General features: G+C 34.6%; 1 protein-coding gene and 1 pseudogene across 1 annotated transcript; one reads left to right on the top strand and one right to left on the bottom strand.

The window, feature by feature from the left end:
• The first annotated feature begins 258 nt into the window (after nt 1-258).
• On the top strand, nt 259-1197 carry LOC127684484 (olfactory receptor 4F15-like). Its single transcript, XM_052181403.1, has one exon. The coding sequence runs from the start codon at nt 259-261 to the stop codon at nt 1195-1197; it is 939 nt and encodes a 312-aa protein (XP_052037363.1).
• A 7711-nt stretch (nt 1198-8908) lies between these two features.
• Nucleotides 8909-9813, bottom strand: LOC127684485 (olfactory receptor 4K3-like; annotated as a pseudogene).
• Nucleotides 9814-13040: the final 3227 nt, after the last annotated feature.

Consider the following 13040-nt stretch of genomic DNA (forward strand, 5'->3'; position numbering starts at 1 on the left):
GAATGAATGGTTTGTGTTTACTGCATATGGCATTGTACCTGACACAAATTAACTTGTACATACAATTCTCTATATTAGCTGCCCAGTTATTGAACACTTGTTAAATAAATGGGCAAATCTATATGTTTTCCAGTGGCTTTGCTAAATGAAGATGAACATTTTTCCTTATTGTAGGCACCTACTTCTTTTGAACGTTGTGGTATATTACTTTACAATTTTTATTTTTGCTGTTTATTACAGGAATTATAACCAAGGTTAATGAATGAAATAAATAACACAGAAGTATCTGAATTTGTATTTCTGGGACTGTCAACATCTAGAAAAATTCAACCTGTCTTTCTTGCCTTCTCTGTGGTATTTTACATAGCCATCGTGCTGGGAAACACCCTTGTTGTGTTTATAGTAGCTGTTAACTCACATTTACATTTACCCATGTACTTTCTTTTGGGGAATCTCTCATTTATTGACTTATGTCTTTCTACATTAACTGTACCCAAGATGATTTCTGACCTGTCCTCTGGACACAATACCATCTCATTCCAGGGTTGTGTCTTCCAGATATTTGTCCTTCATGTCCTGGGGGCATCTGAGATGATGTTGCTGGTAGCCATGGCCTGGGACAGATATGTGGCCATATGCAAACCCCTCCACTATTTAACCATCATGAGCCCACGGATGTGCCTGATGCTTCTATCTGGGGCTTGGATTATTGGATTTTTACATTCAGTGGCCCAGTTAGGTTTTGTTGTCCATTTGAGTTTTTGTGGTCCTAATAAGATAGATAGTTTTTACTGTGATCTTCCTCGGTTCATCAAACTAGCCTGCTTAGACAACTACAGAATGGAGTTCATGGTTGCTGCCAACAGTGGCATCATTTCTATTGGCACCTTCTTTTTATTGATAATCTCATACATTGTTATCCTGTTGACTGTAAGAAAACATTCATCAGGAGATTTGTCCAAGGCCCTCTCGACCCTTTCTGCTCACATCTCTGTGGTGGTTTTATTCTTTGGGCCATGCATCTTCGTGTACATGTGGCCATTTCCTACTGTGCCAGTGGATAAGTTCCTGGCCATTCTGGACTTCATGATTACACCCATCCTGAACCCTGCCATTTACACACTGAGGAACAAAGACATGAAGGTGGCAATGAGGAAACTGATTGATCAGTTCCTGCATTTTAGGAAAACGTCCTGAACAGCCTGAAAATATGTTACTTAGCCCGTTCCATACACTCATATTGTAAACACCCTTATATAACTGAATTTTCCTTTGTACGTCTGATTTTTTTAAGTTAATATAATTCCCTCAATATTTATCTATGATGTTGTAAAATAGGTGAAAAGAATCTCATTTTATAGAAATCAACTATCTTAAAGATTAACTTATTTTTATTTTACATATCTCTGTTTTGCCAGTGTTTTGTCTCTTATTTATTGCATGCATGCAGTGGTAGTGGGTGCCAGAGAAGGTATCAGATCCACTGGAACTGGAGTTATGGATAGTTATAAGCTATAATGTGTTACCTGTTTGGATGGCTTTTCCCCACATTATATAAACATGTGTCCCTCTATTTAGAATTGTCAATTTCTGTGCTAGCAGAGAGCTTAGTACAAACAGAATATTTGGTGTTTTCTTTCACTAGACAGCTTTCTAAAAGTATATACTTCTCTTTCCTCACCTGCCCAAAAGATGATTCTCTGACATAAAGTACTAACTGCCTTGGGGTGGATTACTAGCCCTCATCCTGGACAAAGGGCAACCTAAAGAGGTATATCAAACCTTGTCCTGCTACTCGTTGATTCAGACTGAAATGCGGCTTTTGGAAAATTCAAGAGCTTGCAACTGTGCTGGGGCAAGACCAGATCAACAAAGCAAGTGAAGACAGACATGTGGGTGTGAATGAAGCAGGGAGGTAGAGAGATACAGGCATAAGGTGGGAGCACAGTAGCAGGAAGGTAAGGTTTAATTAGATTGTAGTTGAGAGTCTGCCCCAACAAAATGGTCAACAGCCTTAAACTATATAGATGTCCCCATGTCTTTATCAGTAAACCTCAAGCAGGATGCACGAAAGCCCCACAACAGGACTGGAAATGTAACCTATGTTTTCTATAAGATCAAATGCTCTTAACCACTGAGTTATCACTCTAGTTCCAATGAACAATTTCTCTATTCACCAATCAATATATACTTGCAATGTTTTCACATCATGTATACTTTTATTAAATTGCCATAGACATGGGAATCTAAATGACTTTGTATTCCAGATAAATGTAAATACCAGATAAAACTAGAAAACTGATTGCCAAATTGTATGATAGTTTCATTTCCCAGTTTTCTGAAAAACCTCCTTAAGGCTTTCTATTAAAGCCGTACTAAATAACATTCCTACTAATAATATAGAACAATTCACTTCTGTCTAGCACCTTGCTTATGTTATTTTAATATTATATTGGTATGTATTACATACATGTATTAATGAGTTTTCATTTTAATACTAGTGCATGAGGTATTTAACTGTATTCAGTCCCTACTAGGATCTCTTGTCAAACTAGCCCACCTCCTAATCTCATGCATGTTCGTAACTCGTCATTTCTGCATTTGTGCTCATGACCCAATTGGTTTTAGTAGGTTGTTTACAGGAGGATGAGCATCTTGTCTTATCATGCTATAAATATTCAGGTCATGAAGCAGTGACTACTAAAAGAAGAGCTTCCTTCCATGACAGAGTACTGGTAGGCCCAATGTAGTGGAGAACTTATGAAAATAGTTAACAGCTGTTCTGGTTTCTAATATAACAGTCCCGTCATTCACATACATCTACCCTTAATTTCTTACATTCCTCTCTCACCCCATTGTTGTATATGGTCCCTGGGTCCTGGAGGAGGGGATATGATCTTTATTCTCAATATCACTGGTCAATGACATTCATTTCTTCTTAGTATTTTACTAGCTATGTATCTGTGTTTCACCATTGTTCATTGTATTATCTTTCCTGTTATAAGCTTAAAGTATATATTGTTCTACATAACAAAAGCATAATTATTTAAAAGGCAATATGATAGACATATCATGTTCATTTATAGGAGTAGTTGCTTCCATAGTAAGACCTAAAACCTTCTCCAGTCATGGTATTTTCATCAGCGTTAAAGAAACAAATATGAATTCTGTCTGAGTTATTAAGCATATAAACAATTAGAAAGAGAATGTTTTTTCCCACGACAGACTTGTCAGTATTGTAATAGTAAGCTATATTTCTGGACTAGGATATTCTTTTATAAATGGTACAAAGTTGAATAAGATTGGTGATGAAAATTATCTCTTGAAAGACTAATTTAGAATTACAAAGTAGTAGCCAAGGGAAAGAAAGTTTTCAAGCAATCCAAGATTAATTTTTCTATCTCTTTAGAGGTATGTAGTGTCTTCAAAATTTTTGCTGTCTGGATATAATGGTGAACCAACTATGTTGAAAATTGACTGTACTGTCTTGTGAACTTAAGAAGGCTTCATATTTAATAACTCATAATAAATAACACTGAAATTTTAAATCAATGCCTGAAGATTTCTATAAAAGGCTTTAAATACTCACAAAAGTTCCAGTCTATCAAGGTCTTTTTTTCATTTTACTTTTGATGAACTTATAAAGTTAATCAAGGAAATCAAAGTACTATTAGATGGAAAGACCCTCCCTCCATCCCTACCTCATCCTGTAAACCCTGCTCTTCCTCCTTCTTTAAATCATTCTACTCTCAGCTCTACATTTTACACTTCCATATTCGATTCATGCTATTTCTTCCCATCCTCAAAGCGTCTTTTGCCCACAGGTCCATTGCTACTCTAGTCTCTTTGTACGATCATTTCCACAAAATCTAAAGCTTAAAAACCATGATGTTCATATGAAAGGGAATAAAGATAATTTCCCTTTCAAGACTGTATTTCCTCACTTAATATATCTCTAGTTCCATTAATATTCCTAAAATTACATAACCTTATTCCTTAAGACAGTAAATTCTTATACTGTATATTTGCCAAATTTTAACTTTTCATTTACCAGTAGATGAATAAATAAGATGACTCCATTTCTTGGTTATTTTAAATAGAATAAAAGTTAAAATGGTTGCAAAATCATCTCAAAAGAATCCTTTAGGAGCATGATCAAAAATTCCAGAGTTGCAAGCCCTATTTCTGTATTGTTTTAGAAATATCCACAATGCTTTCCATGGTTTATGTACCAGTTTACACCCTCAACAACACTAAAGATTACCATTCTCAGATTCTCAGCATTGTTCCTTCTCAGATTGATTTGGGAGTCTTATATGATTCTATATAAATTTTCGAATAGTTTTCTGTTTCTGTGAATAATGTCATTTCACTCATAAGTGTGTGTGTGTGTGTGTGTGTGTGTGTGTGTGTGTCTTTCACAGATTTTGTTGTTATGTCTTTTAGTGATGTTAGTCATTCCAAATTTAATGAAACAGAATCTAAAACAGTTTTAATTCCTAATAGTAAAACATGCCAACATTGACTTCTTTGATTTATTTGGAGTTGATTTTTGTAGAAGGTAATAGTTATGTCTAATTTCATAGATGTATAGGCCAGGAATATTCATTAAAGATGTTGCATGTTCTCAAATATGTGTTTTTGGCATTTTTATGAAGCTGTAATTACATGTACTCACATTTGTGTCTTTTATTTTATCCCATATACAGATACTTCTTTTTTCTGCCACTTCCACACTGTTTTTTATTACTATACCTCTGTAATATAACTTGAAATATGGTACCTAAACCCTCCATGATTGTCCATTCTCAGATTGCTTTTGGAGTCTTATGTGACTACATATAAATTTTCAAATAGTTTCCTGTTCCTGAGAATAATTTCATTTCATTCATGTTTGTGTGTATGTGTATACATATGTATATACACACACATATGTAATCTATTTATGTGAACAATGCCTTTCCTTTCATAATTGTATCTCTATACATATATATTCTATTTTTGTGAATGATATAATTTCTTAAATAATTATATCTATATATATATCTTATTTCTGTGGAAATATCATTACTTTCACAGTAAATGACAGAAGGATCTGAAGGAGCTTGCAGCTCCATAGGAAGAGCAAAAATATAAAACAACCAGTAGCTGCAGAGTTCCCATAGAATTGAACCCCCAACCAAAGAGTACACGTGGAGGGACCCATGGTTCCAGCTGCATATGTAGCAGAGGATGAACTTGTTGGACATCAGAGGGAAGAGGGGTCCTTGGTCCTGATAAGGCTGGATTTCCCAGTATAGGGGAATGCCAGGACAGGGAAGCTGGAGTAGGTAGGTTGGTGAGCAGGGGAATAGGAGACAGGATGGGAGTATTCAGAAGTGAAACCAAGAAAGTGGATAATATTCAAAATGTAAATGAAAAAATATCAAAAATTAAAAAAAATTAAAGGTTAAAAAATAAAGGTAAAAAGAGAAAGAATTAATAGTGTAAAATAAACAAAAGAAAAAGAATAATTGTCTCACATATTTTAAAGACAAAAAACTTTAAAGTTGATTTGAAAGCATGGTAAATTTCAACTGACAATTGAAAAAATCAAATGTTATTATAAAATTGGGGAAAACATGAAATATGAATTATTAAGCCTGTAACAAAACAAAGGAAAAATAGACTTGAAAATAAGCTTTATAATGCAAGTTATGCTATAGAGATATATAAGATCTATACCCTAAGTATAGTTAATTATAATAATATGAAATATAGAGTTTGTTGCGTAAATGAATATTAGAACTGAAGAAAAACAAAATGCAAGGATTATCTCAAAAATTTAAGAAAGAACCATACCCATATATTTAAAAATATCTGTAAAAGCAGTAGGTAGATGCTAAGAAAACTGTTATTTTTCTGAAATCTAAAGACACAGTAAGAATAAAACTGGATAATTATCTAGCTTTATAAGTGTGAGGACCAGAATTCCTTTCTCACGATTTATGCAAACGGTGAGTGACTTAATCTATAATCCCATCATCAAGAAGGTGAAGACAAGAGATATTTGGAATATGGTGCTTAGCTTGACTATCCTGACAGGTGAGATTCAGGATTCATGTGATATAGCCTGACAGAATGTCTAAGAAGTAGACCAGTTGAGAATGCTTTCTGACCTCTACCTATCAAATTATATCCACCAATGACTCACATTGGTATGTTCTCGGGAAAGAACACAAGCACACACACACACACACACACACACACACACACACACACACGCATGCATACATTACAGTTAAAATCACACAAACATAAAAACATAAAAGATAAAATGAATATATTTAATACAGCTAGGAAATTAAATTAATTCCTTCAAATGATCAACCATGAAAATGATGACAATACAATAGAAATGTGAAACCCAGAAGATATTTAAAATAATTTAAGGCTATGACAAGAGCCATAGATAGTCTAATTAAAATCCCAATACCAGCTATAAGAAGTCCTCTTTTGAGTTGGTGATCAAGGTTGTACAGGAGACTCCCAAATTATTGTAAGTTAGTAATATATAACATAGCAGAATGAAAAAGAACAGAACAATAATATTGTTACACACACACACACACACACACACACACACAATTGGAAGGTCTTCACCCTATTCCTGAAGTCACCATGCACTAAGAAGACCGATTCTGAAACTGATCTGAAAATCTTCTCCCTGAAGACTAGTTCATATTGTACCAGAAAACCAAAAGCTATATAAGCTTCCAAATAATGGGAGTAACCAATAGTACTACTGCATGAGCCACAAAGGCCAGTATTGTATAATAATCCTAACACAGTATTGCTACATATAACTGAGTATTAACCAATAGGTCTCTAATTGGAGTTAAACTGCATTCAACAGGAGGGAAATCATGCCTTGTACTAGAAATCTAGACAACTGACCAGGGTTTGCAAAGTCCTGGATCTTGAGGAAGAACATACAACCACTACTGATTTCTTAAATCAGCATAATCCCTAATTATTTTAAAATATTTATCCTTCTATCAACAGAAGGTATAATTTTTAGCCTTCATTAAGAAAACTTCTCTTTGCAAAAGGAGACCACTACAGAAAATAACTTATCAGAAGACAGTATTGTAGAAATGATTCTCAACTGATATATCAGCACTATAACTCCTGCAACTAGTAATCAAGTTTAACTGCACAACAGGGGACATAAAGACTGTAAGAGTAGAGGAACAGAAGATTTACTCAAGATCTGGTCTCCTAGAAATTTCAGAGAATCTACACACATTAAGTCCTACCAAGATGACTGACAGACACAACCTTAACAAGAACAATAGAAAAAGACTCCACTAACCTGAAAGTATAGAAAGCCCATGAAGCCTCAACTCCAGATAAAGAACTATACATTGCTAAGGAAAGCTGAGAACTGAAGAAATAGTCTTCTTCATGAAAGAACATACCAATTTGTTAGCCAATAATGGATTGTCTTCCTCAAAACATAAGCATTCAAATAGTAACAAGTAGTATTATATCAATCTTCTGTCAAAAGTAAACTTACCATTAGGTAAAAGCACGATCGTTAGAGATTTAAAGTAGGTGAAAGAGTACAATTGGTTGAAAATACAATTGATGCCCTGGTATTCATAGCTGACTATATTCCTGTCTGGAAGAATAATTCCATCGTCTACTCAGGATTTGAGATGAATTCAGGGATCCAGGGGGAGAGTGAATCATCATAGTAATCTAGCCCAGAAAGTCCATTACATCTCTTAGCAAGCTCCATGAATAAAACCAGAAGGTATTGGGTCAATATAATGTTATCAAGGACTAAAGCCTTCTGGCCTGCAGAAGGCACAATACTGCACTGATGTGAGAGGTTACCTCTCCTTGGAACATGGGGGCAGTAACTCAATACAGTTAACCATTCTTTCTTTTTCATATTTTATTTTATTTCATTTCATTTCATTTTATGTGTATATGTGTGTATGTATGTGCAAATGTAAGTGCAGGTGTCCATACAGTTTTCCATACAGAGTTGTCAGATCTCCTATAACTGGAGTAACAGGTGATTATGAGCCCACATCTGTTCTAAGCACTAGATTTGCATTGTTCTCTTTAATTGTTGATTAGCCTCTAGCACTGAGTTAAGAAATCATAAACAGTATGATTATATTTAAATGTTAATGATATTTTCTGTCTTGAACTCTTTTTAAGACTTTATAGTAAGTATCTTTTTAATGCTTTGTGTAGATAATTAGAATGGTCAAGGGTGGGAGGGTCTCTGGGAGGCTTTTCCCTTAGGCTTGGCAACTTTAGCATGGGATTAACTCCTGGATATTTATTTTTGCTAGCAAGCAGATAGAACAGCCTAGGGGAGGGTCTACAATTTTTAACAGTTAAGATTGCAAGGAGACTTCAGCACCGAAAGAGACTATTTTAAAAGTGACAGAGTATATGTTCCAGTCACAACCACATGAAAGAACTGTACTTTAAACTCTAAAAACTTTCTAAGTAAGACAATTCAGAGATTCAATCTGGTGACTTAATGGGAAATTTAGAAAATTGTCACATACTTAGATTTTTTATTTTATGATAGGATAATGAGAATTGAAGTAGCAATTCCAACTGTAATAGGTACAAGTACTTTGTTATTAACCTGTCATTAACTTGGGATAATCGAAGTCCTAATTTTAAAGATTAGTATTATTATATAGACAGAAAATTATATTTTATACAATGAAATCTGTAAAAGTGAAGAGAAACATATCTTTTAACTAGCAGTACATTTAAGTTCCATCAATTAAAGAATATTGTAGTCCAGATTAAAAGAAAAAATTGATTAGTTTAGGAAATCACAAGTTAACATTGGAATAATGCAAAATACTAAAATATCTATGAAACTCACTTGCTAGCATTGCAATCTCTTCATAGCAATTTTAATGACTTTGTTTCTTAAAGGCTAAATGGCTGGATTCAGGAGAGGTGTGACAACTGCATAAAACACAGCAAGAAACTTGTCCACCCAAGTTATTCTGACTGGTCACAGATACATGAAGATGCAGGGCCCAAAAAGTTATTCCACCACTGTGGTGTTGGCAGTTCAAGTAGAGAGAGCTTTGGAGGCCCCATCCTTAGAGCGAAGACAAACAGTAGTCAGGATATGGGAGTAAGACACCAGGAACAGAATGAAGCATATGGCTGCTAGCACACCACTGTCAGCATTTATCAAATTTCTAGAACATAGATATCCAAGCAGGCTAACTTGATGACTAATCTATATCACAGAAAAGACTGTCCAAAACTCTGGATCCACAGAAGGTCAGATTTACAATTATAAGCAGTTGGCTTATTGAATACACAAAGCCAATGATGGATGATGCCATCACTAATCCAATGCACATATGTCTGTTCATGATGTTGAAGCAGTGGAGTGGCTTACAGATGGCTACATAACGGTCATAAGCCATTGATACAAGCAATACCATCTCACCCCCTCCAAAGAAGTGTCCAAAGAAAATCTGACAGATGCATGCTCCAAAGGAGATAGTCTTTTTTTCCTTGAGGAAGTCTTTGACTGTCTTAGGTGTAGTTACTGATGAAAGACATGTGAATAAATGAGAGGTTGACTAACAGGAAGTACATAGGAGAATGGAGATGAAGGTCAGTGATGATTCTGACTGCAATATATATGTTGCCCAAAATGGTTATTAAATAATGCAAAGAGATCACAAGGAAAAAAACCTGGAGCTTCCAAGAGTCACAAAGCCCAAGAATAATGAATTCAGGTACCTCAGCCTGGTTTATTTTCTCCATTTAGTTAAGTTCCAAATAATTCTGAAATGAAACATACAGTGTGAGATTCTGGGAAAAACAGACAATATTAATTAGAAGGAGTTCTTAAATTCTTCTGATAGAAGTGATTGAACCTACAAACTTAGGAATTGACCTTGACTTTGGCTATAATATTCCCTATATTTCATACATTGTATCCTAGAAACTTTATTCTCAATTATTTACATAGAATAATTATTATATAAGTGAATCAAAAGAAATGTATGCTAATGCTAATGACCATTGACAAAACAATGATATAGTGTACCAAAACACAAATTAATATAAATAAATATTAATATAATTATATAAATAAAACACAAGTTTAACTATAAATCATGAAGAACAATTTAGTAAACTATAGTAATTAAAGTGTTCAAAGTGGAGTTTTGACATAGTTTTTAGAACATGAAAAGCAATAGAAAATATACAGACATGATAAAACTATATATACAGTGACAAAGAAATTTTAAGAGAAAAGTATTGAAGTCAGGTCAGATCAAAGGTAAGTCAGAAGCTGACCACATAAGCACATTAATGTATTCCTTTTAAAGCATATATATTTTTATTTTTTTTTATTTTCTATATTCTTTGTTTACATTCCAAATGATTTCCCCTTTCCTGATTCTTCCCTCCCCTTAAGTCCCATAAGCCCTCTTCCCTCTGCCCATTCCCCAATCACGCCCTCCCATTTCTCTGTCCTGGTAATCCCCTACAATGCTGGATCAAGCCTTTCCAGGACCAGGGTAATTTCCTTCCTTGTTCTTGGGAATCATTTGATATGTTAATTGTATCTTGAGTATTCAGAGCTTCTGGGCTAATTAATATCCACTTATCAGTGACTACATTCCATGTGTATTCTTTTGTGATTGAGTTACCACACTTAGGATAATATTTTCCAGTTCATGAATTTGCCTAAAAATTTCATGAATTCATTGTTTTTAATTGCTAAGTAGTATTTCATTGTGTAAATATACCACATTTTCTGTATCCATTCACTATTGGTGGAAATCTGGGTTCTTTCCAGCTTCTGGCTATTATAAATAAGGCTGCTATGAACTTAGTGGAGCATGTGTCCTTATTGCATGCTGGGGAATCCTGTGGGTATATGCCCAGGAGCAGTATAACAGGGTCCTCCGGAAGTGTCATGCCCAGTTTTCTGAGGACCTGCCAGACTGATTTCCAAAGTGGTTGTACCAGCTTGCAATCCCACCAGCAGTGGAAGAGTGTTCCTCTTTCTCCACATCCTTCCAACACCTGCTGTCTCCTGAGTTTTTAATCTAAGCCATTCTAACTGGTGTGAGATGAAATCTCAGGGTTGTTTTGGTTTGTGCTTCCCTAATCATTAATGATGTTGAACATTTCTTAAGGAGGACAGGGGGAGAGAAGGGGGCTTATGGGACTTTCGGGGAGTGTGGGGCTAGAAAAGTGGAAACCATTGGAAATGTAAATAAAAAATATATTGAATAAAAAAAAAGTACTTCTCAGCCATTCAAAATTCTTCAGGTGAAAATTCTTTGTTTAGCTCTGTACCCTATTTTTAATAGGGTTATTTGGCTCTCTGTAGTCTACCTTCTTGAGTTCTTTGTAAATACTGGATATTAGCCCTCTGTCAAATATAGGGTTGGTGAAGGAGCTAAAACCATCCATTGGAAAAAAGATAACCTTTTTAACAAATGGTGCTGGTTCAACTGGAGGTTAGCATGCAGAAGAATGCAAATCGATCCATTCTTCATCTCCTTATACTAAGCTCAAGTCCAAGTGGATCAAGGACTTCCACATAAAACCAGTCACACTGAAACTTATAGAAAAGAAACTGGGGAAGACCCTTGAGGACATGGGCACAAGGGAAAAGTTCCTGAACAGAACAGCAATAGCTTATACTCTAAGATTAAGAATTGACAAATGGGACCTCGTGAACGAACAAAGTTTTTGTAAGGCAAAGGACACTGTCAATTGGACAAAATGGCAACCAACAAATTGGGAAAAGATCTTCACATTAAGATATTCTTAATTTTTTCATTCTTGTATTTCATCATGTACCATTAGTATAATCTTCTCATTAAATAAATAGTTATGTTAGGTACATTAAAATGAATTGTATCTGAATGAGGAACTATAATCAATTCAATCTTGTATACCTGAATTAAATGTGAAATTAAAAAATAAGAATCATCAGGAGCTATACAACAGGAAAGCTAAGTTCTATATAAACCTAAAATCTTAGAAGTCTAGGTCATTAAAGAATCTCAAATATTATGTGATAAATATGTAATTTACTTACAAGAAAGATAATACTAATTCTGATAAAACTTACAACACTGTTTCAAAATGACAGTAGTTGATTTTTTATGAACTGAAAAGCCAGTGAATTGCAAGATGTTTTGCCGTCTGTGATGGGGTTAACATTCATTCATCAAGAAAAAGTCATGGGTATTGGGAAAAATATTCTCTGATCATAAATTTCAAACGTTATAAATTCTGTACAAAATTAATTACAACCTAAAATATACCAATTACAGTGAATTGGGAGGCTTAGTGTTCAGGGAAAAAAATCTACAGTTTATCCCATTTGGGCTAAAACGTGACTTAGAAGGAAATTTACTAATTAATATTAAATTTCTATTAAAAAAAAACACAAATTAACCTGTGAAAAACAAGTCTGGATGTCAGTATGGAGGGAGTCCAAACAAGACTTGGGTGAAGACTTGGACTAGGCAAGTGTTAATTTACTTCCAAATTAGAAGACCCTAAGTTCTCTGAGACTAGGACAGAGGTGCTATGTGTTTTCAGAATCACATGAGTCCTTCATCTCTAGCATGTCTGTAATTTCCTGATGGCTCTCAGAGGCCATGGACTGAAAAACTATAACTTTTAGAAGAAAAATATGTTCCCTACATTCAAGAGTGGAAGTCATTTTGGGCTAGTCAGGGGAAATAACATGAGAAAGCTTATTAGATTTCTAGAGAATTCTAGAGAATTCTTATAACAAACTAATTTTAATGAATATATTTATTCCAGTCATTTCAGAATATAGAAAATTTCTTCTACACTTTTTTTGTTTGTCTGTCCACTTTCATTCACTTTTCTTCCTCCCTATCTCTGCTACTTCTCACTTCTTCCTCTTCACTCTCTCTGCCTCCTTTTGAACTATCCCAATTTCAATTGCTTAGACACACTTCATCAAATATCTCTACAATGACAAATAC

Source organism: Apodemus sylvaticus, chromosome 5 (genome assembly GCF_947179515.1).
Source record: "Apodemus sylvaticus chromosome 5, mApoSyl1.1, whole genome shotgun sequence".
NCBI classification, from domain to species: Eukaryota; Metazoa; Chordata; class Mammalia; order Rodentia; family Muridae; genus Apodemus; species Apodemus sylvaticus.

Bases quoted from the DNA above. Each gene is read 5' to 3' on its own strand.
- LOC127684484 (XM_052181403.1), top strand. From the start codon at position 259: ATGAATGAAATAAATAACACAGAAGTATCTGAATTTGTATTTCTGGGA.